Source organism: Tinamus guttatus, unplaced genomic scaffold, assembly GCF_059628265.1.
Source record: "Tinamus guttatus ecotype Peru unplaced genomic scaffold, ASM5962826v1 Tinamus_guttatus_pri_ptg000164l, whole genome shotgun sequence".
Taxonomy (NCBI): domain Eukaryota; kingdom Metazoa; phylum Chordata; class Aves; order Tinamiformes; family Tinamidae; genus Tinamus; species Tinamus guttatus.
Window position 1 is genome coordinate 690,209 of NW_028288698.1, and position 27,004 is coordinate 717,212.

At 35.7% G+C, this 27,004-nt stretch overlaps 1 protein-coding gene across 3 annotated transcripts in view; it reads right to left on the bottom strand.

The window, feature by feature from the left end:
* ADGRG6 (adhesion G protein-coupled receptor G6) overlaps positions 1-27,004 on the bottom strand; it is a 314,344-nt gene that overhangs the window by 223,270 nt on the left and 64,070 nt on the right. For all 3 annotated transcript variants that reach the window (XM_088522776.1, XM_088522777.1, XM_088522775.1), the window contains 11 exons: positions 20,596-20,738; positions 19,793-19,907; positions 17,552-17,613; positions 15,891-16,098; positions 15,256-15,421; positions 10,806-10,946; positions 8,009-8,125; positions 6,913-6,958; positions 5,726-5,832; positions 2,791-2,918; positions 1,315-1,583 (listed from right to left, as the gene is read on the bottom strand). In XM_088522776.1, coding sequence (XP_088378902.1) covers positions 1,315-1,583; positions 2,791-2,918; positions 5,726-5,832; positions 6,913-6,958; positions 8,009-8,125; positions 10,806-10,946; positions 15,256-15,421; positions 15,891-16,098; positions 17,552-17,613; positions 19,793-19,907; positions 20,596-20,738 — 1,502 coding nt within the window. The remainder of the gene's footprint in view (positions 1-1,314; positions 1,584-2,790; positions 2,919-5,725; positions 5,833-6,912; positions 6,959-8,008; positions 8,126-10,805; positions 10,947-15,255; positions 15,422-15,890; positions 16,099-17,551; positions 17,614-19,792; positions 19,908-20,595; positions 20,739-27,004) is intronic.

Consider the following 27,004-nt stretch of genomic DNA (forward strand, 5'->3'; position numbering starts at 1 on the left):
TAAAGTGTCATACTAAATAAAGTAAAATATATTACAGTATAAAATATACTAAATTGTATTTTACTAAAGTAAAATATTCTTCCTTAATTACCCAAAGTTAAATTTGCATTTTCACACAGATACACATAAAAAAGTGAGGAAAAAAACCTACCAAATGATTAAAAAGATGAGACTTAATTTTAAATGTTAGTGGTTTTTGTCAGAGATTCTATTGCCACTTAATTAGGCAGCAGAACATATCTGTAATTTCTGCTTTATTTTTTTTCTCAAATGCAATGTCCTATTTTCTTTTATAGTATGACATGTCCTTCACTTAGATGTACACCAAAACTGAACTATATGCATTTTTAACAATCAAGAGAAAGGAACATTTGGGAAAAACAATAAACCATGTTCACAGAGGTACAGCTCACACAGAATAAATGTACATTTCCTGGCGTGCCCTATTTACATGTCTTATCCTTGCTGTGACAAGAGATTCAAAGGGGAAGAGGTTAATTTGCTTTTCCTACCACTCAGTCCTTGTCCTCGGCTGAGGTAGCCAAAGAGGATGCTAGTTGCCAATGGAAAGACATTCATTATCAGCTGGACTGAGGTCACTGCTCTAGTCATGAGGTTAATGGTTTTGTATTGTGTTGAATTATTTCAAACACAATTTGTGTATTCACATGCAGAAGGCACAGATTCCTGATATAGAAAGAATAAAGAATAAAACCTTGCTCCTTGAGACTCACAGTTATTTTTCAGTACTACATTTTCCATTTCAACACCGGTATGTACATTCGGGCAGGCAGGATATTTCTGAGGTTTAAACACTGTGCTGAAGCTCAGGGCATGTTGCTTATTTCTGATGCTGCCATGCATTTTCTGCTTTTTTGTGAAGAAACTCTAGGCTTGAGACGAAGCTTTTTGAAAGTCAATGCAAAGATCCCTATAGCAATTGCAGGAGTTCCTACTACTGCTATAAGACAATTGTCATAGTTCCCTGTCTTTGATATGACAGTAACATTTCTCCTCTTCCATCCTGGCCTGTTTGGAAGGTGAGACTAGATAAACTGGTCCGTCTGCTCCTCCTCAAACTGCAAGTTCCTGCAAATATTCTGCAGCTACAGGATATTTGCACAAAATTAGATAACAGAATATGGTCTCAGCTATCTCTGGTATTTATTTTTATAAACATAAGGTGCTCTTTTACCAAGGTGGAGAAGGAAATTTTATCCTGGCTTTGATTCTTCTCTGCATCTATGATAGAGATTGCCTATACGTCATCATTTCAAACACGTGCTATGCGAATATTGTGTCTACAGAACTCACCCCAGCCAATGATGCAGAACTTCAGTATGTATCGCCGTATATAGGTGTTGAATACTTTTACTAGAGCAATGTACATGTGAACGGCTTCTAGTCCCATCCATGTGAAGGTGGCCAGAAGAAAAAAATGCAGAAGGGAGGCAACAGCTATGCAGAGGCCATCTATATGAAATGACGCAATCCAGCCATCAAGCAAGAAGGTCAGGTTAAGAAAGAGCAGGGCTGTGCTCAAATTCATCAGGATTTTTGATGGATAATCTCTTCGGAGCTTCCTAGTGACAGAAATACAGGTTCAGTTGCCTGAAATGCTTACAGTTTACAAAGCAGATAAAAGCGCAGTGACTTCCTCATGCCAATAAGCTATTGTGGCAATATGGCATAGTGAGATATACCTCATTGCTTATGATAGTGTTGAAAGCTTCTGCTACATGGGCTTTGAACTGTTAACGAGCTACCTAACTGCTGCAATATTTTAGCTACTGATTTGTTATTAAAAGCCTTTCAAATTAAATAAAAAACAATGTTATTTTTATTTTAAATAAAAACTGAAGAAAAATAAAAGAAAACACTTTCAAAATATACTGCTGACCAGAAGATCATCTATGGTGATTTTATCTATTTTTGCTTATTTTACTGAAGATATTGTCCAGTGCATGTTCTTATTTTCTTGCTTATTTTTCTTTTATGTAATTTTTCTTTCAACTGAGATACTTTGAAATGTATGCTCTGAGGGGCAATCCAACACTTTCCGTTAATTCTGCATTATACCACAGGTAATGCAATATGAATGCAATAATTAGACATATTTAGAACCACTTTTGAACACAACAGAGAAAACCCCTTTTTTCCCCCAGCAAAATCTTCTTCTTTAGTACCTACACTTTCCTGTCCTGTTATAGTCAGAATTGTTCCTTTGTGTCCAGCTGTTGATCTGACTTCATTTTTTCTTTTTATTGTTCACAGAATCATATCACTTAATAAGTTTGCATTCCCCTGAGTCACCCTGACATTTCAGTAGAATTCATTTTTTTTAAATTGTTGTAACACTTCAATTTAGCTTCATTTTATTTCTTTTCCCCACTTCCCTCTGAAGGGTTCTTGCATGCAGTTTTTCCAGTTGATTTCTTTTCTTTTATATTCAGGATTTATAATGCTTTAACAGGCTGCTTTTTTATATACCAAAAGCCTGAAAAGTCTGGTTGTGAATTTTAAAATGCATGCTAGAGGATAGAATACTCCCAGAAGGAGAAAATTTTGTTCCGATTGAGCTGCACAACACATAAAAATAGGAGAAGGGAGTCTGCACTTGCATCTTCTCGAAAAGAAAACAGCTTTTAGCATCGAGTACCAGAGTTTCGATTTATTGCTGTTTAAAAATAGATTTGACTTCCTAGATGAAAACACACCAATCATATGGCTAATTTATTTTATTCATCATATAAACGTATTTATGTTGTGATGCTTTGAAGTAATGCTTACTCAAATGCAATGTATGTCAGAAGAGTTGCAGCTGAAAATATGGCAGATATCCCACAGCCTATGTAACTGATAAAGGTGAGGACTTTGGTGTTCTGTGAGTCTATTTGTGCAACTGTTCCTTGAAGATCCTAAGTGAGAGAGAAGGAAGAGGTATAAGTTAGAGCAAACTCCTTTTTAATGAGCACAACACAGTTTCTTGGTAATCAGTCAAGTAAAACTCAAAAACACTTTGGCAGTACTGCTATAACCCCGATGTTAAGGTTCATGTTTACTGGGTATATTTAGTTTATAGTCGCTACACCTCTCACTTCCTTCCCATGGCTCTTGAAAACATTGTGCTGTAAGTATTATAACTGCTGGCATCAGCAGAAAGACAGTCTGACACTGATCATTATAACTCATTATGAGGCATTCAAATGGCCCTTTATGGAAAAAAAATCCCTTTTCAGATTTTTAGTTCAGTTCCTTATGGATATCCTTCTTTAAGAATAACATATTTGTATGGAAAACATTTTTTAAAAAGTGGAAATGAAGTAGGAACACTGAGGATTTTTTTTCCATTCTTCAGGCCAACTGTAATTGCCACATATATCTGAGAATAAATGCCAGTGTTATTTCCTTTTTTTTAAGGGCAAAACAAAAGAGTGTTTGGAACTACATCACTTTGGAATAAATGTAAGCAAATAGCAACATTTAATGGTGCCTATTCTGTGGTCACAGTTACTGTTGCCCTTAGCAGAACTACCTAGCAAGAAGATACCTAAAAAGGGTTACAAAACATGACATTCTTCACAGGAAAATTAAAGAGCTGTTTGCATTTTTTTATATTATGTTCATCTACCAGTCTCATAATACTGTTAATATACACCAAGAGAACGTTATTTGAAAGTCATTTAATTAAAGTAAGAAAAGATTATTAAAATGAAAATGCAATTAGAAAGTCAAAACTGGTTAAAAATCTACTGGAATACAGCCCAAATTCAGAACACTTCTGCCTTATTTACTAATGCAACAAAGGCATTCAGGGGAAGAGAAGGGACTCATTGAATATACCCTAAAAAAGCTCTTTTTTTTCTTCTTGTTAAGGATGAAAAGTGAAAGCAGAATACAATTTAGGTTGCTTTATTAGTAAGGCTTTGTAAGACCAAAGCTTAAAATGTCGGAGCATATAGCTCCTTTGTGCACTAAGTTCTATGCTAGGAACAGATCTTCTTCTTTATTTTATCTCCAGCATTTAAGGTATCTGTAGGTATTTTTCTTTATTACTATAATGCCACTGCAAGATGCTAAATCAAAAACATATACCTTCACTTGGAACAAACATCTTTTCTGCAGATTTGCTTTAGAAGACAAAGAGTGTTTATGCTAGACTGAAAGTCATAGTTCAGCCTATTACTGAGTGTGACTGTTGCCTTTGGGAGTCTCAAAAAGGTTTTGAATAATCACCAGACTTAAGAAAGGACTGCAATTTGCCACTTTTTTCCTGCTGGGGTTTCTTTTTCTTTCAAAAATATTTCAGGTATGCAAATTTCTGTGGACCTTTGACTTCTGGAAGAATTACACTACCAAGGCTGAAGTGCTCTATATAGTCCCTTTTCTTATCTCCCTGACATGCTAAGCCCTACACATCTCATGCATTTAGTTTGGAGAGTTAAGGATCTGATAGCCTTAAGCTATCATAAATATTATGTAAGTACATCAGCCTTAAAAGGCTCTTTTCCATGAGAAGTTCTGTACTACAAGGCAACTCTGATTAATGCCATTTAAGAAAAAGCAGCAAGTTTTACAAATTTTGCAAAATAATGTATTTCTTTATACTTTTTGGCATTACGTAAATTTGAAAAGGAAGATTTATCACCTTGAATCTCAGGATGAAATGGAATTACTGTGCTCTCTTGTCTTGGTTCTTCATCCCCGTTAGCAGCTTTGCTTGACAGTAGGACATATTTTTATTTACTCTTCATTACTCTCTAAAAAAAAATCATTCTTTCTACTTTTTTCCTGTTAATACCTTCATACTTTCATGACCTCACAATTTTAGCTCTACTCAGTCCTGTTTCTCTTTCATCAAAAAAATTTTCAACCTCTTTCTTGCACTAATTTCCTTTATAAACTGAACACTCCCTCTCTTCTGCAACCTTTTCTAATATATGTTCACATTATTTTTAAGGTCAGCTTCTCTTCTCATTGATCAGATCTGATACCCCATCCAAAAATTTAGAGCATATTTTCCATTTTTCTCCCTCTCTGCCATATTCTCTGTCCATGCCTTGCTCTGCACCTCAACGCACGAAAATCTGCTCTCACCCTCTAATGTTGAGGGGTCGAAACTGCATGTAATTTTGTTGGATTATATTATTAAAGAAAATGATAGAGATCTGCTCCACTTTGGGACTTATTTTCAGTAATGAAAGAATTAGTGCTGGGCCTTGGTTTTACAGTCCCTGATTCCGACATTCTTTTTGAGGCAGACATGTACTAGCTTTGAAGCTGGATAGGATAACATATTATTTGTAGTGTACATTGTCAGATGTTTCAAGCCAAGTAATTTTTAAAATCTAGAATACTGTTCTGGGCACATTTTTATGTTATAACAGTTAGCCATTTGTAGTAATATACTGTAGTATTACTGTAGTAATATTACTGTAGCCATATACTTGTAGCACTTGTAGTAATACTACTGTAGTAATACACTTTGCTTTCATTACTAATTTTCTTCATCATCTCGTTCCTGAATCCTTATTATTAGATATTTTAAATGAAAAGATATATTTATGAAAATAATGGATAAAATGAATTATTATTATAAAAGAAGTGCAAAATGAATAACCAAAATAATAAAAATAAATGAAGATGGTTGCCTTGATCCACGACAAAAAACTACTTAGTGCTTCTCAGAAAAGACAAGCTTACTGAAATGTGAGAATTTGCTTACCATTAGGACCCCAAAGTGCGTGAGATGGTTGCATAAGCAAATTGTCTCATTCTCATTGGACTCTGCTTGCACCTTGCAGCCTGCAGGGTTCCATCCACCATTACCACCTATGGACATGAAAACAGAGAAACAACTCTTTCCAATAAACTCATAACACCATACCTTGAAGATATTTCTAAATTAATTTCTTGTATATCGAATTGAATCAGTAAATATTAATCAGAAAAGTAGCAAGTACCAGATTTCTTAGAAAATTACGCTAGGCAAGTGTTCTAACTTATGGCCTGTTAAGCAGAAACAAATGTAAGTCTATATTAAAGATAGGAGTATTTTTTTTTAATTAATGAGGGATGAATAAGACTTGGTATGCAGATCACACAATAAGGCACACCTTTGCTTTACCCAGCAATAAAATGATTTTAGAGCTTGCCTTTACCACACTATTGTGATGTCTACACCTACATCCCTCCTACTCATATATCCTCAGGCCATATATTAAATAGGAATAAATAGGCATTTATATAGGCCATAGCATTTATGTCCTATGAATACAGGATCTCGCCCTTTGTTTCTGTGTAACAAAGAGGGATGGAATGGTTAATCTTAATTATGCTATCTGGCCTTGGAAAACTATGAAATAAATTATCCCCTTAACCCATTCAATTGAGAATGGGCTAAAATGCTGCCATGTTAATACATATCTTGTATAGGATCTTATCACGCAGACTGTGTCTGGTTAAAAGGTGGATGCTGAGTCTTTATCTAAATGAAATTTGTGTAACCAACCTTTTGTGGAGGCAAAAACAACTCAAGATTCAGGAGATGCACAGTCTCACAATTAAATAACCCCATATTTTTTAAATGGCCAATTAAAAGGATAGTTGAAAACCATTCATGTGCTGTCTCCTTAGGATTACTATTTGACTTCCCCATACAGAAAGATCAGTGAAAAACTGCTATCAGACACAGAAAATTAGAGAAACTTTATTTACAAATTCAAAATGTTATCCAAACTTACATGCAAAATTTGTAGAAAGAATACTTAACGTATGCTGCTACCAAACACGTTATTATCCAAAAAAAATCAAGGACTGATGAAGTTGCAAGAAAGGCCAAGACTGTGACTGAATTTAAAATATGGACACCTTTATATCCTCAGAAAAGACATAACAGTATTTTTAACATACCATTTTTGTTCATATCCCAGAAGACACATGTAGGCTTAGGATCTTCCTATGAACACAGGCAAAAGTAAATTTTTTAACCATCTTGTCAATATAAATGTTTAGTGCAAATGTTTTACTATGTGTGCTTTTACTTAATGAGCAGAAGAACAAATATTACTTGTATTGTTCAAATATCTTCTAGTTTCAAACTAAGTCTTATTCTTCTAGAAAGATAAGCCTGCACAGAAGATGTTAAAACACAAGCACTGTTTCTTTACACTGTTCCTTTTCCACTGATGAATTAGTTTTATGGTCTCATTTAAGTTATTCTTGAGTATGATGTCTTACAGGGTCCAAATGTTATTAATAGTCTATGCAACCAGCCTTGAAACTGAGAAAAAGCCTAATGAACTCTTCTCCCTGACCTTGAAATAATCTTTATAATAAAAAGTAGGGTAATTGAAATATGAAAATATCCCATCTCAAGGTTAATGAACCAGTTTCTTATTCCATTCATGTTTTACTTAGATATCACACCTCTAGCGTAATAGTTTCTTTTAGAATAGCTACTGACCAACGTATCTGTGAACAGAGCCAAGCTAACGCTTGAATGTTTATTTCACTGAAAGAGAACACACCAAAAGGCTTCCTCTGGTCTTCTGTTTTACTGAATTAATTATAGTTATATTTTTAAAATGTGGTTCTGTCCATTCTTCCTTTGTAGGATACTGCAAAAATACCTTGAGGAACAACAAAATACCTTGAGGAACTATTAACAAAGCAATTCATGCTTGATCAAAGTATTTAAATCATTCTGAAATTCTAGTGTATTGAATGAACTATGATTTTACTTATGGCTATTCAGAAAAAACTGCCTCAAAGTGGCATAATTAATGGATTTTCAGACAAGTGTTAAATCCTGAAAAGAGTGAGAATGTGAGGACAGGCAAAAAAACTTATTTCTAGGTTTTAGTTGCCTGCATTAGTTTTAGAAATATTACTTCCATTTTTATTTCTATTGTTACTCAAAATCCATCCAGATAACGAGACTTTATACCCAGCCTTTAAAACATAGCTTGCATTTCTGTTTCTCTCTGAATAATTGAGTTATTCTTACCTGAACTTTGGTATGCTTAATTGTAATCTTCACATAATCCTGAAGGTCCTGAATTGTTAGGTTTCCTATACTGCATGCCACCACAAAACTGGTCAAGTTGGCAGGAGTTTCTGAATCCTGTGAAATATTTAGAAAAATATAATAAATGCTGACACAGAACAAGACATAAATGTCATAGTAAACAGTTTTATTTTTGTCGTATGCCAGAATAAATAAGCTTCCAGCATTTTACACTTTTGACCACCCAGTATAAGAATGTACTGTTTATAAGATCAAATTATAGGTTTGCCTCATAAAACTTTTCTTATATTTCTTATTTTCATAAACATTTAGAAGCACAATTATAGAGAGATTATAAGGCAAAAAAAATCCCTTTTAATCACTTCATTTGATTCCACCAGCACTAGCTAATTTCCCTAAACAATTCTTATTTTATTGTCAATGCTATTCTTTTTTGTAGATGGGAAGTCTTGGGAAAATAACCTGTTTTCTGTGTATAATTACTAAATCATCTTCCATCTTCGCATGAATGACCAAGAACTAATATATTCAAAGCAATGCTACATATGGTAGGAGATAATAATGTTTTAATTGCTAGAAATGAAAATAGAATACTTATGTTACAGAATCACAGAATGGTTAAGGTTGCAAGGGACCTCTCGTCCAACCCCCCTGCTCCAGCAGGGACACCTAGAGCACGTGGCACAGGGTGGCATCCAGGTGGGTTTTGAAGATCTCCAGAGAAGGAGACTCCACAGCCTCTCTGGGCCACCTGTTCCAGGGCTCTGTCACCCTCACAGTAAAGAAGTTCTTCCTCACATGGAGGTGGAACTACCTGTGTTTCAACTTGTACCCATTACCCCTTGTCCTGTCACCAGCCACCACTGAGAAAAGTTTGGCCACATGCTGTCAATTCACCCCTCAGGTACTTGTACATGTCAAACAGATGTTGTCACTAGGCAATGCCATTCCTAACCAATGAGAAAGCATAAGGTTGAGATTTTTCCAAATAAGCACATTTTCCTTGGAAATTGCTGATCTATTAAGGTGCAAATATTCTACAAATTAATTGCCTAAAAACAATTGATGCTTTTACTAAACCATTAATAATGTTTTTAGATAGACTGAAAATTTTACTGCTCACTATATATGATGACTGTGCTGCACTTCTAATGAAATGAATGTTATATGAGTAAAGAGTCTTCTTCATTTGGATTTGAAATGACTGGTCACAAGTCACTGCTTTGGTTTTACAGTCAGATTGATTCTAAACAGAAGTAATTAATGGAAAATTTGAGTTTTGCACATGTTTAATAATTTGGTTGAAAATGTTCACCCATGAACAATTTGAAAATTAAGAACAAATTTGTAAGGGCTTTTAGTTGCAAATTTTATTGCTTTACCTTTCATTGACTTACCAAGCATATACATTCTAGTAAAACTAAAAGACATATGTGGGATGCACACACAGATCAATTTTACAAGGTCTGTTATGATGGTAGCCATGTGCTTTTATTAGCAATGTGAACTGTATATCAAAATTTAAAATATAAAAACAAAACAAAGCAAAACAAAACAAAGATACCTATATGGTTAGTGGCAAGCCCTCCTGACGACAATTTTTATGCAATATAAATAATATTGTATGTTTTTTCTTTATATGATTCATAATAGCTTATGACAAGCCTACTTATGTATTTCTGGAGTTTCTTTATTAAAAATATTAATCTTGTTTTTCTTAAAAATGGGCTTAAAGTGACTACTATTTTAAAGAGCTAAAGATACTTTAGGGTGTATTTCAAAAGGCAATTTAGGGTCATGGGTATTTTGTTGCCTAGATTATCTGAAGAATCTGGATACGCTGCCAATAAAAATGATAATACAGGGACAACACAATACTACAGAGTTTTGCGGATGCACAAGGGCCAAAGGTCACTTGAAATACTAATGGGAAAACAAACTCAGTTTTGCCTACTGTTCACTGTGAAAACGTTTCCTTCTCAATGAAATATTTTTTAGTATAGGTGTGTTTTATATTTTTTTCTATGCTGTTAAACTCTTTCTAACTTTTTTGGTGTATATCATGTTGGAACTTTTAAATTTTAACTTACCATACAATGGAACATAAATGAGAAAAAAAATCTACTTTGATTCCTTCAGTTTTTGGGTACAAATATTTTTACCTTTATTTAAACAATCATGTGTTATCCACATGATTGTTCATGTGCATCCACATGTGTAAGCATCCACACAGTATTAACATAGCATGCTTGTGGGAACACATATGTGTGAAAAGAATAGTATATGTACAAATTAATATTCCCTGGCTGATGACCATCAGCCAGAGTTTTAAACTGCATGCAAATGATCCATGTGGCGTGACTGTACAATCAATGGTTTTAAGGAAAAGAAAGACTATTTAGCTGTATTATAGGCCAAATGTCCATCAGAGAAAGAACATAGCTCCACTGAATGCCAAGGTCTATCAATGTGCATAAACAGATGATAGGGCCTTTGAGGAGTCTTGCTAATTCACTCTGTTCATGTGGGATTCGGTTTGCCCTTCATTACTGTATATAAGTTTTATCCCACATGAGATAGGAATTTGCATTCAAATATCTGACTGCATACAACTTGGACATGGCAACTGTCACTCTGAATTCACTAACGATTGCAATTGCTACCGTTCCATTCCTATAGCTCATGAGATGTTCCAAAATGTTTACACTACAAGATACTTTAGCAGCTGCCTTTGAATCACCTTAACTGAAATTATTTCTAGCACATTTATATTTACCTGGAAAAGACCATTTTTATTGAAGAAAGTAAATTGAGCCCTGGATATGACTTCATAGTCATCTTGACTTAAATTTTTCAGTAAACTTGATGGCAGAACAACAGACGCAATGGCATTTGCCTGATCCTTGTCAAAATCTATCTGTTAAATAAAATCAACAAAAGAAAATGTTCAAATGTTCAACAACAAAAAGCAAGTCATTCATTGACCACAACAGGGTTCAGATCTTTCTGTAAGGAAATCTAGACATTGGACTAGAATCGTCAACACTAATGACCTGTAGATGAAAACATGTAATAATAAAAAAAAAAGGGCTTAGGAGGTTCTCCCTTCCTCCAGCAAGAGATAAGGCTTCTATAGGAAATTTACAGATGAAAAAAATGACTAATTCACTGCCATACTGAAGGTTTTCCATTATGTTGAAGTCAATATTTTTGAATAAATTTCAGGAAACTTGAGCTGAATTCTTTGATCTGCATATACAATCCACGGACATGTCATTTCTCCAGAACATCCAATTTGTAGGGGCATGTCAGATAAGTACTTGACATTTGACTTCAGCCATCTCCACTACCTTCTAAGAATTCCTTTTATTTTTCCTCTGTGTAGAACTTATAGAATCCTAAACTCACTTGGTTTGTGCAATGCCTCAGTAACATCTTCTGTAAGCAAAGTAGCCACTTGCCCACAAATATTGCATTTGTGTTGATTCCTGCCCATTTTTTTGTTTGCTATGTAGCACATAGCTATGTAGCCCATAGCATACATCATTACAGCAAAAGAAAAAATACAAGTTCCTTTCTCAAACATCCCTGTAAATGTCAATTCAAAGCTTCTACTCATACTCAATAAGAGTGCAAGATTTCTAGTGTAAAGAATTTTTTTTTTCTCTTTTTTTTTTTTCTTTTCACAAGTGGCACCTGGCACTTCTTTCCAAAACAAAGATAAATACTTTGACATATTGGACCTCCACAGAACATCATGCCATTAACAGGAATTACTTTTGTGATGGATTCCACAGAATCACAAAGCACATGAAGCACAAGTTATATTTAACTTTTCATAAAAGACGCATGAGTCATTTATCTTTAGGCATTTCTAATCCTAAGACAAAATCAGAGGGATGAAATTGATAAAATCCTTTTATTTCCGCACACATATACCTAAAAAAAATAGCTCTTACCAGCTTTTCTAGTTGCTATATTACAAAAAGAAGGCTTAAAAATAACAATTACAGTCACTGCTCTGTGCACTGAGTGCACTCTGTGCACTGCACTGTTCTGTGCTATGTAGAAGAAAAAGGGACACTTTTCTTGTCATTGCTCAGGTTAATTGATAGAGGCAATAGGTCAATTATGGCACAGTGACACGACATTTGGCAGAAAGGAAACAAGTGTGCAAACTTGTATTTTGTTACCAACGATGCAGCAGTTCTATGACTATATGCTCTTATACCACAGTGAATTGTGTGTATCACCTTATTCATCAAAGAAAGGGAAAAATGCATGTCATGATTGCTGTATAGTAAAAGTGTTAAAGAATTCTACAATGACATGAGGAAACACACATCCTAACTTCTCGAGGAGTAACTTGTTCAAGCATTTGTTTCATGATCAGTGATACAGCACTAATGCACTCTTAGCTAATAGGAAGTTTCAAGCCATAAGCTAATTTATTAAAATTCTAAGTTTGCATGAACTTACTGTGAGTAACAGGTACCACTGGAAACTAGTAAGATATAGTTCATAGGCATATCCTAACAGGGCTAAAAGTACTTGAGTAACAGGTTTTCAAAGGATAATTCTGCAACATGAATCAGAAAGGATATATGTGATAAAGACATCCTATTTCATATTGTGTGCAAATAGAATGGAAGAGTCTTCTTTATAGAAGTGTGGATACATTACAGGAACAATTTAATAATGTGAATCATCAAAAACTAGCTCAGTCAAAGGTTTGGCAAGAAACAAAAAGACAGAGGGAACTAAAATAGAATCTTTCCAAACTACCATGGATACATTTACTTGAGATTTACTTTTTTTAAAAAAAAAACGGGGGAAATAAAATCTGGAAACATTCTGACAGTTTGAAGGGTTTAAGATTCCCTGATGAGCCTGGGATAGATCATCACATCAGTGGTGAACATCTTGGGCTTTCACAAGGGAATCTCACTCCAGCAGGGATAGTAAGTGTCTTTCCTGATAGGCATGGAATATATGAGCTGTCATCACAGCTGCTACAGGCATTTCTGGTGGAGAGGATGCTAAGAATTCTCAATCAGCTGTTGGAAATGTAAAAGCTTGAGTACAAACTTAAGTTCCAATAGGAACATTATAAATAATTTGATGGAGTTTGGATTTCATGATTCTTCAGACAGTGGTATAGTAAATGACTCCAGGACAAAAAAAAAAAAAAAAAATCCTGGATGTCCTCAATCCACAGATGGTAATTCTTATTATAAATGATTATAAATGTAGAACATCCCAAATCTAATTTCAGATTTTTTCCTTTCCTCTTTCCATAAATACAGGATGAAATTTGGAGGAGAAACAATCAGCTGTCCAGCTTTATTAACATCAGAGTTAAAAAAAAGTAAATTTACAGTCAAAGAATCATAGAATCATTATAGTTCTAAAAGACCTTAAAAGATCATCAAGTAAGCCCCTAAACACCTCTTAAACTATGTCCCTAAGAATCTTATCTACACATTTCTTGAACACCACCGGGGATGGGGAGTCCACCACTTCCTTGGGCAGTCTGTTTCAATGCTTGACTACTCTTTTGGTTAAAAATTCTACCTAATATCTAACCTGAATCTCCCCTGGCACAACGTGAGGCCATCTCCTCCTTGTTCCTTGTTTTGCACAGTTTGCTGGGAGCAGGCGTCTTCTGGCGCTGGACTTCCCTAGGCAGCCTGTTTAGCCTGCAGACCACGCAGGGAATTGTTGTCTCCTGGCAGTGGCTTCCCAGGGGAAAGATGTAGGCAGCCACTGAAGGACTACTCTTAGGAGTACTGTGGTCTCCTGTTTGCTCCACCTTTTTCTAAGACACCCAAAGTTGCAGTGCCTCAAGCCTTGCTGTGAGGTAGAGGTGTAGCTAGGAGTGGTCTTTAGCCTCAGGGAATCTGCACAGAAAGGGCCCTGAAGGCTACTGCCTCCTTTCAGGCAAGATATCCCCAAAGCTGACATCTTTGGGGCAACACTGAAAATTTCTAATGCAGTTGATGTACAGAAATTTTGACTAAAATTTAACGTCTATGAATATAAATGCAACAAACCCTGATTACATTAAACCTATTCATACCTTTTCAAATCAGCACTTGAGATTTGATCCAAAGTCTATATAGACTGTGTGTAAAAGGCCTGCAGATTTTTACCTTACTATTAGTTTTAATAGTCTTTTTTAGTGTTTGGCTCCTCTGGTCTACTAGACAGTAGATTTTTATATTTCATCTTTTTTATGTTTCTCCAAGTCTCCTATATTTGAAGGGCAACCTAAATTTAACCTAGATTCAATACCTAGGAGATACATTACTTCGTACTAAACTATGAACATTATAACACATATTTACATATATATACATACAACTATACATACATATCTGTGTGTTTGTACATATATATACATGCACATCTATAATAAATTTGTTTTTAAAAAATCTAGTGGCATCTCATTGCCACTGATTTCCACAGTAGATGTTTGTCTGCATCTCAGATACCTAAATAGCTTCTAGGTGTGGCTTTGAGTATACCTTGTCTGTGTTTCTCCATTTGTGAAAGATTTTCCCTCATTAGTGATCCTCAAATGGCATTGCAATGACAGATTTCTTAAATACAGCAGCCTCTCTCAATTTTGTCATGCTAGAAACCATCCTGCAATTTAAGTGATTTGTCTTTACTATGTTTTATGTTTGTGTGATTTGATAAGTCAATCCTATGTGAATGCCTTGAACACCATAGGATATCCCAAACAACACTATGAGCCCATGTGTGAGCAACTGGATCAGCTTTAGATGTCCATTGGCAGTGGGTGTTTAAGCCATACTGAAAGCTCAAACAAATATTGTATCTATAGAAATATATATGCAGATACCTACATTTAGCTGCCTTTTACTCTCAAATTGAAACTCATCAGTGGAGTGGCAGTAGCATGCAGAAGACTCTCAAGGGTTATTTTTGCCTTTCCAATAGCCCAAAACAATGAAAAAAAAATAAAGCCAATCCTGGATTTATAAGCAAAATATTTTTCATCATCAGATGAAAATGGGTTAACCTGGGTTTCCTGCTGCTCAAGGCAATATTAAATTGATCTGCTGTTTGGATGGCTGCAGGAAAAAGGGAATAGAGTAGTAGGGGTAGTAATGAAAATTTTAAGTATTTTTATAGTATCCACAAGAAATAGACTTTTAACACCAGACACTTCATATTCAAATACAATTTTCATTTCATACCTGAAAATCAGATGCATTATTCTGTGGGCTGACACTAAAAGAAGAACCTTTGAATGAAGTTGAGTTTATAGCAGACACTCCAAGTGCAAGGTTTCGTGTTGAAATGCTCATAGATGGTCCAGTGAACTGGATCTTTAGAGCCAAGGCATCAATAGTTTTTAGCGCCCTAAAAATAGAAAAAATAAAATCTAAATATTAAGTACAGAAGAAAGAAAATGATGACATCATATGTTCTCCATTTCTGAAATCATTTTCTTACTGTCACTCGTCACTCACAACGAGATCGTCATACTGTAAATTTATGTACCTCTGCTGAAAATAAAAGGTTTTGATTGACAGCAAATACCTGACCTCATATCAAAGGCTGTGAAACAATCTTCCAATGATACTTAAATCTATGGTGTGTTATTTATCAGGAGACTCCTCTTACATCAAAATAATTTAACTTTGACCTGCATATTAATTTTAGTTTTGATACAACTTAAGAATCTTTTGTTCATCTCACCAAATTCTTTTTGATGGAGATCAAAAAAGTTTGCTTTATTGCAATTGTCTGTCTATATATGGAAGTATGTGTCCATTTTTTAACAGGCAGCAAAACAGATTTTTCTCAGTAGCAGGGCAGAAATACTTACTCTGAAGATGATGCAGCCAATACGCTGTCTGAACTTGTTAGAATATTGGAAAAAATTGTCACCACAGTAGAACCCAGAGATTCATCAATTTTTTCATCATTCACAATTTTTTTGAGCTTCTGAACAACATCATTTACTTTGTCTGAAGTTAGCTGCTGCCCTTCACCAGTGAGATTCAAAAGCTGATTGGCAATGTCAGCTGCATTTTCTGTAAGTGTACACATAAACAGGAGCAAAAAAGAGAATATATTGTATATTAATCCTGAAGCAATTCCATTTTTTTTTCTTACTCAAGTTACAGCCTATTCCATAGTACTTGTAAGGAATATTAGGGCTTTTTTTAAAAAAACAAATTTATAATTTTATGAAGTATACAGTATCTGTTGAATCTTACATGCTGGCTGTGTCTTTCTTTTCCTTAATTTCCCTTGAGCTTGTAATCAGACTAATTATTGAAATGCTTTTTGAAATAAAAAGTATATTTTCTCTCTTTTTTTCTCCTTATCGTCTCCTCCATTTTTATTGTGAAAAAAACAGCTTCTCTTTCATTCTTGAAGTGAAAACAATGGGTCCCTAAATCACAATTACTGATAAAATATTTACTCTTTACATATAAGCTCTGGGCAGAAATTCTGATCCCACCGTGAATGATTTCTGTACCTTGAGAGGACTATACTCCTGTTCGGAGGACTGGCAATTGCAACACAAGCTAATTTCATGAGAATAATTTTCCTGATGAAGAAAGTTTGATATTGTTTTCACTGACAAAATATTCATGTAAAATATATATAAACTACGTTTGGTATCTCCTGGATGGAAAACTAAATGTAAATACTAGTCTTAAAATATCAGAGATGTTACTGGCTATTCACAAATCAGATTCTGAAAGATCACTGGCTTTCTTTAGTTTGAAACTGGTTGAGTTCTTTAATGTTGTGTTACTTTTAAGAAACTATGTTCATTCTACAAAAAAGAAATGTTTTCATGTAGCCTGACTGTAAGTATCCAATACAATTTATGAAGTTAAGTAGCCAGGTTACCTATGAGCCCTGTATAATCAGCAAAGAAAGAAAAAAAGGCTTCTCTAGAAAGCTGTTCAGAGCAGGAACATACTGTAGGTGCTCTGAATTACTCATTTTCTCCACTGACTACAGAAAGATGTGGGAGATTCCAGCACTGCAGAAGCGGCCAAAAAAATGATGTCTATTTATTTTATTATTCCTTTATGGCCAGAATGAGTTCAAGCGGAATTTTTTAAACTGAGAAAAAAACATAAGAGACTGAGCATAAGCCCAGAGAAGGCTGGAAAACTTTCCACTAGCATCAATGGGCACTAGAAACAGTTAAAAATCCGGCTTGCATCAAACTGATGCAAGCTATCACGTGCCACTATTCTTGCTTAAATTAGACAAAAAAATTGATTGATTTCATTAACTCATATCCAAAGAGATTAATGGAAGTGCTGGATTCAATTTCCAGCAGAGTTTCTTCCCCAGAGTTTAAATATTTCCTTTGCTGTGATTAAAAAAAAAAAATTAAGCAACTTAGCACAAGTTAAGAAGAGGTAGATACTCTTCCTTGGTGCAATTTCCTTCCTTAGATTAATTATCAGCTGTAGTCTACATGACTATTACTTTAGCCAAAGATATCAGTGTACCCACCTGTGCAGTTTCTCAGATCAGGTTGTCCCCAGTACGATGTATAGTTCTGCAGACCCAAATAGCTGCAAAGAAAAAAAAAATGCCAAAATACACATGAACTGTAACAGCAAAATAATATAAATGTTCCATAATTCTTTTACATATCACATTAATATGCTGTTCTCAACTTACTATTTACCATTTATAATATGACCCCAAATAAAATAAACAGTGTATGCTGGAAAGTGGAAATATGTGATCAATTCAGTGACGGTGGTGAACCCCCAGGTCTTTCTGATGAATTATTGGTTGTAATAATTTCATCAATTGCATCAGTGGAAATTCTGGCCTGGTGTTTCAAGAAAGACCCAAGTTTTTATATAACCCCCTATTACACCCCTACCATGGCCTATTTCTAAAATTTCTCTTTGATATAAAGAGCTTTGATCAAGTCCATAAGAAACAGCAGTAGCTCTTAGAACATGTACCAGAGGTATGTGGAGATATAAATTTACGCAACATGTGAAAACTTAATCAATCCACCATCAGATCCAGATCCAAGGTAGACAGAAAAAGTCTGTGAGGGGACACAGAGGCAGGCAGGAAAAGTAATTTTTTTTCAAAGTTCTTTCTCTAAAGCCTGACAAAAACAAAATATCTAGATGTAGCTCCAATATTAGACATACTTTTTCCCTTTCTTTCCTCTAAGGATAATTAGGCTGATCATAGAGGCAGGATGGAGAATGGTTTCCACTTCACTAAGAGGAGACTCAGGGGAGACCTTATCGCTCCCTGCAACCACCTGAAAGGAGGTTGTAGTGAGGCAGAAGTTGATCTCTTCTCCAGAGTAACTATCGATAGGACAAGAAAATAGGCTCAGGTTGCGCCAGGGGAGGTTCAGGCTAGCTATTAGGAAAAATTTCTACATGTAAAGAGCGATAAAGCATTGGAACAGGCTGCCCAGGGAAGTGGTGGAGCCACCATCCCTGGCCGTGTTCAAGAAATGTGTAGATGAGGCATGTAGGGGCATGTCAAACCTGTGCTCTGTATTGCCTAAGTTGATGGAGGCATGGTAATTTTTGATTAGAAATACTGCATATGGGCAATCAATGGCATTGTGTAAACCACAAATGAGCAATAAAGATAAGCACTGCTGGGGCAAGGGAGGTCAGGAGCGTTAATTTGTAATGATTCTGACGTTCTGACATAAAAACAATTTGACCCCTGCACTATGTACTTTACAACAAAAGTTGGTCCATCAGAATGTAACAGTTTTTGCACAATATTAACAGACTGAGGAAGTGAGCTAGTTAAATATAATGGTGGTTGTCTTCCTGTTTGGCATAGAACTTTAAAGCTGATTCATATCCATGTTGCCATTTTGTTTGAAGAAAGCAAAAGAGTTGGCCTTCTCTGAACATGTTCCAAATGCAATGTGGGTGGATATGACTATTATGATTAATTGTGATTAATTTAAATACTGAACAGATTAATTAGTATTGCATCTTAGTCATGTTCAAGGTACTCAAAGGAGATCAAAGCCTTACTGCTTTAATAATGTATCACAGGAAGTAATAATATTCCCTTTTTACAAATGGGAATTAGAGATACAGTGCTTAAAACATTTTTGATGTTCATAAAGAAAGACTATATTAGGGAAAATGTATCCCAAACCTTAAAACTGTATAACTTTAAGCATAAGATTATCCCTGCCTTCAGTTATGACTGAGCACTGCCAAAATGAGTTTTGTGCCAAATGAGCACTGGTTTTACAAGACTTTTTGGACTTTTTTAAAACTACATTAATGGTTATGGATTAAATAAACGCACATCTCATCTTCACAGAATTGAGAATTTTGTGTACAAGTCCAAACAAAATCCAGCCGATTCTTGTGCTGATTATCATTCTGTAGCAGCAGTAGCTTTGGTTTTGAAGTTACATAAACATCATGATTTAAAGAGGCAGATTTGTTCTGTGAGAAGGTGCTTTTTTCATACTCATGTACTTATTGGGGACCTCAACATCCCCTAAAGGATTGGCAAGAGCTTTTTTTAATTACTAATAAATTATCTACTTTCATAGTACCCATGTAATCTTTTGTGCTTTTTGTTTATGGTCTTGAATCACAGTTCAAAAATCATCTACCTTAAATATAATGCCAATGATATGCAATTAAACTGTAATGAGGATGCATATATAATCAGAAAGCTGCATTAAAGTCACTAGGCAGCTTTTGGCTTCTTGGGGATTTGAACACTTACCAAGTTCTTGATGCAATCTGAACTGAACTCCCATGGCAAAATGTAAAGTTGGTCACAGTGGGTCTGGTATCAGGCCAAAAATAGTTTGGAGGGTTTTCTTCAGCTAAACATTTCTCTGCAAATAAATAGCAATATATCACAGTTAACTTTAAATGTCTTGAGCTGCCCAGCCTCAGTTCCTCAGCCCTGTAGCACTCTGTTCTCTTCAAGTTAAATGCTTGGATGTTATCTGTAGAGCTGTGTGGTAAAGGAGAGGTGCACAAGTTAGGCCAAATACACTGCTGCTGCTCAGGGAAAAGGGCTGAATGTGCACATTGTATCCAGTTGCAGGACCAACCTCCTCCCTCCAGAAAGGACAATCGCAGATTGAGAGGCTTGAATGGAAAAGCATGGGGAACTTTTGATAGCTTAAACAAGACTGATAAAGAGCAGTAGTTGAAAGCACCCCAAACAAATGGGGTTGAGGAGTGGGCAAGGTACCTTGCAGGTCTAAAACATCATAACAGTTCTGGAGGTGTATCATGCTTCTTTATTCTCAGATCTACCCCTGTCCCAACAGAACTGTCCCAACATCTTTGAACCACAGAACGCAATACTGACTGAAGCAATCTGCACAACCATATTTGTTTAAAAGAGATTTCTTGAGGGTGGTTCCGTGAGGTCAATAGAAGAATAAGGCTTAAATAACAATTTAAAATCTGGATTAGCCACACTGTTTGGAAATCCATTCTTTTACACAAAAGATGCTTATTTTAGGACAAACAAACAAAATCTATAGGACAACAAAGCCGAAAATAACTTACCCACTGGATCAACATCCACAGTCTCAAGCCTAAATCCATCTGCCATGGTCCCATTATTACTTATGAGCTTCTGGCGGATGTCTTGCTCTTCTAAATTGATGTTGTTAGTAGAATTATAAACCAGTAGAGCCAAAACCTCAAAACTGCAAGGAAATTTATCCAAGTGTTTGAGTCAGAATAGCAGAGCCCAAATATGTGGAAATAAAAACATCTGACAGACCCTGCTTTTCCCAGGGTGGAACAGTGTCACCAAGACAGTGTTGTTCCTTACCTGTAAATTATTATTCTTGTATATCTAGGACACCAACAGGAAAGTACTGTTGGGAAATTTCATCCTCTAATTTTCATTACAGAGCTAGCTCACCAAAAGAGCTAAGAAATATTTTCAAAAGATTTAGTTTTATATTAAAGATGAAAGGAAAAAAAAAGTGGCTCTGTAGAGTCTAATGCCAAAATCTGCCTTCTAATGGTGTAGAAACTTAAAAAGCATATTCATCCCATTTCACAGAACTTATTGGTATGGGAAAAGTTCACCTTCAGAGGGTCTATCTCTCCACTTATTACAGTGAAAGCCTGCAAGATTCTCTAACATAAGATACCTAACATTTAGATTTTTAAAGTTTGATGAAGTGTAAACTGCTCTGACACACTTCTGGAAGTTTTAATCCTAATTAGGAAAATCTGTCTGCTTGAATGACTAATACAAATTTGAGTAGTAATAGATGTTTTGTGCTATAGTTTGTTGCTACTTTCTTGGGCATATGAGTAGCACAAAGTGCCCAGGTTTCTTTCCTATCCTCACCCTTCTCCTAAAGTATAGCTTCCCTGGAAGGGAAATAATGAACAGAAAAGCAGTTCTAGCAGGACACAGGAAAGAAATCCAAAGAGAAAGGCTCAAAAAATTTCCCCCCGGGACACAGAAAACACATGTTGGAGAAGAGAGTATGTTGGTACCCAAGAGCATTGCCTGGCGCTTGTGAGTAGGAGGTGACGCCACTAAAGCATGGAACATTGGATCTCCATGGAAGCCAAAATGTGGAAAAAAGAAAAAAGCAAGACTACTTTCGGCTGCCTTCATCTTAGCATTGCCCTTGGATACCAGGCAGTCTAAAGACAGTCCTTCGTGGTGCATGAGCAGCTCTGGCAGCCTGCACAGCAGTGAGACTGCCAGCATACATAGGGTGAGGGAACACTCTGAACAAAGCTGCTTTCACCAGGACTTTCCAATGCGGAGGGAGCAGGAGTGAGCTGAAGAGTCTTGTTGCCTATCTAAAGAAGAAGAGCAGAAGAAAAAGTCTCTAGAGCCACTGTATTAGAGAGGGCTTGTAGGGTTTTGTAGTACCTCTTCTTAGATAGACCAGGACTTTATTTCCAAAAATCTTCCAGCCACCTCCATGATGACAGATCAGCCACCTCATGGCCACCTCCATGATGACAGATCAGAACTAGACTTTTTGGAGGTGCTTAGTCTGGCACAGACTAAATCTACAGCTTATTGCACAGATGTTGCTGTCAGATCTCATCTTATTGCACAGATTTTGCTGTCAGATTTAACCCACTTAATGTTGGGCATCATTTCGAAAGTATCTCCAAACGATATTTCTGAAGTATTTTCATAAATAAAATGTCATTAAAACAGAAAACAACATTAGCAAATAACCTTTCAGTTATAAAAAGCACAAAAATATTTCACACATCTGTTGCAGATGTGATTATAAAGAAATGTATGGAGTCAAGTTTGTGTTCTGTTTTTTTTTTTTGAACATCAGTACCTTTTCCTTTTTCCTTCCAGTATCTCCTGTTTTATTTTTAACATATTGCTGAAGAAGATAAAAATGTGGTTACAAGTTACCTGCTGGCTTGTCTTGCTTCTTTTTCCAATGGATCTATTTCAGCAGAGAAATTCCAAATACTGCTGGCAAAATCATGCCTGCTCTGCTCTCTGATACACTAACTTTCTCCTAACATTCCTTTGGTCTCCATGGAATGTTTAATAACTTCAGTAGGGTGGATGTACATTAACAGGCTTTTGGTGTATACTTCAGATATATTACGAGGCAAAAGTTTGTTATGGCACTTATTTTTAGCAGAAGCATGAAAATTGCCTATGAGATTGCCAATTCCTTCAGCCCTCCAATACTTCAACCCGAGTCTCCTGGCATTTAACCATCTTTCCTAAAAGATTCTGGCTTCATTCATCTATTCCCTTTACTTTAGAAGAGGAAAACTTAATATACTGCTGCCACTCCCTAACTCAACACTTTGGCCACAAAGCAGAAGTCATAGGGGAACGGTTGCTGAATACTACTATGCTGCTTATTGAAGTATTCCCAACTAATCAAAATGATATTTAGTGCCTATAACTGTGCAGAGGGAAAACAGCAACAGAGAGGAGGGGATAATGGTAGATGAGGTAAAACTGGTTGTAATTATCTTGAACCATTATAAGGAAAAGTTTTCTGAAAAACTCTCGGAGCACATATCATGCATGTTGTGTGATAAGACACACTTCTGGAAGTTTTAATCCTAATTAGGAAAATCTGTCTGCTTGAATATGTCAACTTGCATATTATGATGAAAAGCTTATCAAAATGGCTCATGCTAGCTTCCTGCAGTAAACAATAAATACCTCTTAACTTGACAGTTGACGCAATATGAAGCTGAGTGTTTCCTTCCATCTTTGTCACACTCATCTCCCAGAAAGAAAACATCTCAATGATGAAGCATGAAATTCTCAACTTGTGAAACAAGAGGCCTACATGCGCATAAATGGCATTACTGATCCGCTGTGTTGGTGTCACAGGATTCACTACACTTAACCTTAACATCTTTTATTGTACACTATACAAAAGCAGATGATTTTTTGCAGGAATAATAAATTAAAGCTAATGGCAGATGGTAACATCTACAGTTACTTACTACTGTTATTGCTATGAATATAAGAAAACAGACTTGGTGTGGGTATAAAAAAAAAAATGAAGGCATATATTTATTCCTCGTCTTCTCTTTGACAGAAATAGGCAGAGCTGACGTAAGTAAGAAAGAAGATCACTGTCTGTCTCACTTTGTCCTATCCAGTTGAGCTAAGAGTGTTCAGAGAGAGCAGTTTAGCAAAGCTGCATCCTAATCAGAGGGATAAAAGAAAGTGGGGGCGTCTCGGCTGCCTTACTCTATCACAAAGCCGGCATTCTGCTCAGCAGGGTGACTCAGGAGCTATTCTAGGACAGTGTGCCTACACATGGGCTGTGGTCTAACAGCTACACTGCGCAAGGATCCTTAAACAAGAACTAAACGAGCTATATGAACTGTGCAATATAAACTCAAAGATACGTGGTTGAAAACTGTTAGTACATGTTTATCCTCTCATTTTAATGGTTCTAGACAAACCCACAATCATCAAGAAACCATTATTAACTTGTTTCTTTGTTGATATTAATTGATTAAAAGTATGAAGAGGAAAAGGAATAATGAGCCCCTAAGCGCTCAATGAATCTAAGTTTCAGCTGAAAGACACATACTTCAAAAACTTCGTTTTACATGTCAGTGCTAAATTGTTTACAAATCTTGCTGCTAAGTTGGCTTTAAAGATAAGTAGTTGTTGAGGTATATACTTTAAGGTTGGCAGCACAGGTAGGCATACACATTCAATTACTTGTAAACGCTGCTGAATTCTGCACTTTAACAGGATCGCCAAAAAAAGCTGCCCATAATGTGAGTTACTCAGTGAAGATGTGTTCCAAATAATAGACAAAATACTAGGAAATATGCACACTGAAAGAAAAAGAAATGCAAAAAGTCTGCTGATAAAAATCAAAGAATTACTTAGATCTGAAACGTAATCAACAAAACAACTTACCCAGGAATAATATACTTGTTTTTGTCACCCTATCTCAAAAATTACAGCAGAAATACTGGGAAGATAGAAGCATTCCACAAAAATTCCAGAGATGTAAGGAAGTTTTTTTTGAGGTGACTTAGATCATGGTAACATTAAAATGTTCAGAATAAAGAGTAGAAAATCAAAACAGATATATTCAGAGAAATGCAAAGTATGAAGAGATTTCTCTCTCAGAAGATGATATTATAAAAGGGATACATATAATCGGAGACTTCAGGACTTACACTGAAAGTTGCAGCAATTTTCTGCACAATCCAGAATAAGCACAGCCTAAGCCCTCCTCTCAATGTTCACTGAATCAGAACACTGCTGCAATGTAAGATGATTATTTCTCTGCTCCTGTGTTTGCTTCTCTGGGCCTTGATCCTCCTTGCAGAACTGGCAAAGGAATACAGCTAGCTCTTGTTGCTCTTAAAATGCAACAATTTGGTATGAACATATTGGTATTCTTTATGAGGAACTAGAAAGAGAACATAGCAGAAAGTGAAAAGAAAAAGCACTGGAATAACTAATGCTTCAACCGTTGTTCTTAGGTGAAATGGCTTTTGTTTACGCTAGAACTATGTTACAAAACTATAAAGAAAGTCCCCTTTCTGCCTGAAAAAATTAATTCATTACATTGGTAAAAATGGCAATGTCAAGCCTGTATCAAATCCAGTTGAAGTCAGTGAAAAGATTCAAAGGAAGTCAGTAGAGGCTGGATCAAGACTAGATGTTTTCAGCAGAAGGATCATTCCTGAAGAATTCTTGAACTCCGAATACTGTGATGTAGTATTTCTTTACGGATCATGGATAGAAGGTGCCAGCAGGGCACTATGTATTTCTCTTAGGCTTTTCATTTAGCAAAGTTCTAAGCATAGATATTACGCATAATGCATACAGGATGGTATTTCAAAGTATTTCTCAGCATTTCTCTTTATTTCTCTTTACTGTGTTCAATAATAATAATGTGAGTCAGAGGGAGTAGAGGGGGACCAGTTTCAAACCTCACCGGTAGAAACCAAGAAACACATCACAGGTGTCCGCTTATAATAAGAATAAATATTGCATAATGATGAAATTATGTTGCCCATTATATTTTACTCAGTTTAGTGCCTAAGGATACTTAAGACTATAAAAGCAAATTTACATTGCTCTGATCTTGCTAACTCATGTCTAAAACCATTACACATTCTAATCAGTTGAAACTTTATCCAAGTGCATTAAACTTTCCACTAAGCAACATGCACCCCAAAAATACAGCATGCCTGAATGTGCTTTACTAAAATTGACGGCAAAACTCCCACAGACTTCAAAAAAAGTAGGACCCAACATAGGCATCTCTGTTTTCCTGTTTATCTTTTCTTTCTTTCCTTCCTTTTTTTTTTTTTTTTTTTTCCTAAGAGAAGATATTTCTGCTTAAACTTAGTGGTCTTAAGAGACTGCTAACACTCTGTTTTTTAATGAGTTGTTTAACAATAGCAACATTAATGTTTTTCCCACACTAGAAGCAATTAAACACAGGACATAGGCCAAAACAGTGACAATCAGGTAACTGAAGTTGCAGCAAGCATAATCACATTTGGCTGCTAGGTGGAAAAGGTTGTAAATGAAATTGGGACTTGAGTTCTCAAAGCTGTTTTCAAAGGAAAAAAAAAAAAAAAAGGAACGGGGGAGAAGGAGAAGAGGCGAAAGCAGGGGCACTGATTTGCTAGGTAAAAGGCAATTCTCTGAGGCAGCACAACAGTAGCCATTTGATAACACCAAGGAGGTCCTTCTAAAAAAAGTAGCTGGAGCAGTCACAGAAAGCTGTGACAATCCTATAGTACCATAAAAGTTAGGAAATTAATGAAAGAAACACAGACTTTTATAACTTATCCACAAAAAAACTGAGTTAGCTCCAAAGCTCTGTGCAAAATAACAGGGGAAAAAACAACAATTATGTTCACAGCCCATTCAGAGTTCCTTCCTACTTTATTTTGAACAGCTGCCCTCTGATTTGAAGATAGAAACAGTATGGCTGAAAGACAAAATTAAACACAGTCACAAACTAATTAATAGCTGTGACAAAATTCTGTCTATTAATATAATTAATCTACCACAGTACTATCTTGTTACACAGCTGTCATCTAGGCATCATCACAGTGTTCATGGTGCTGATAATAATATATGCTTTTGGACTTGGCACTGTGTGTCTCTCATCACCATGTACAATTAACATGTAAAAAGTGCTCTACACTTTGGACTGCTGCACCTCACAGAACTCAGCAATGAACAAATTAACAATTCACTTCTGTAACTTTGCTTTGTTTTACTTTTCTCCAGAATGCAAAGAGGTTTAATTTTTTTTTTTGAAAGCACCTATTTTTAATAAGCTAAAAAAATTCAGCTTCCTACCTCCCACTTCCAGATCCAATTTCTTCTCTGAATCATTCTCTTTCTATGGGTTCTTCTTCTAGCTTTTGCAAGAAAACTGGGTGAAGGGCCCAGTAACAGAAACTTCTTGATAAGATAACAGTATAGCAAAGAAGA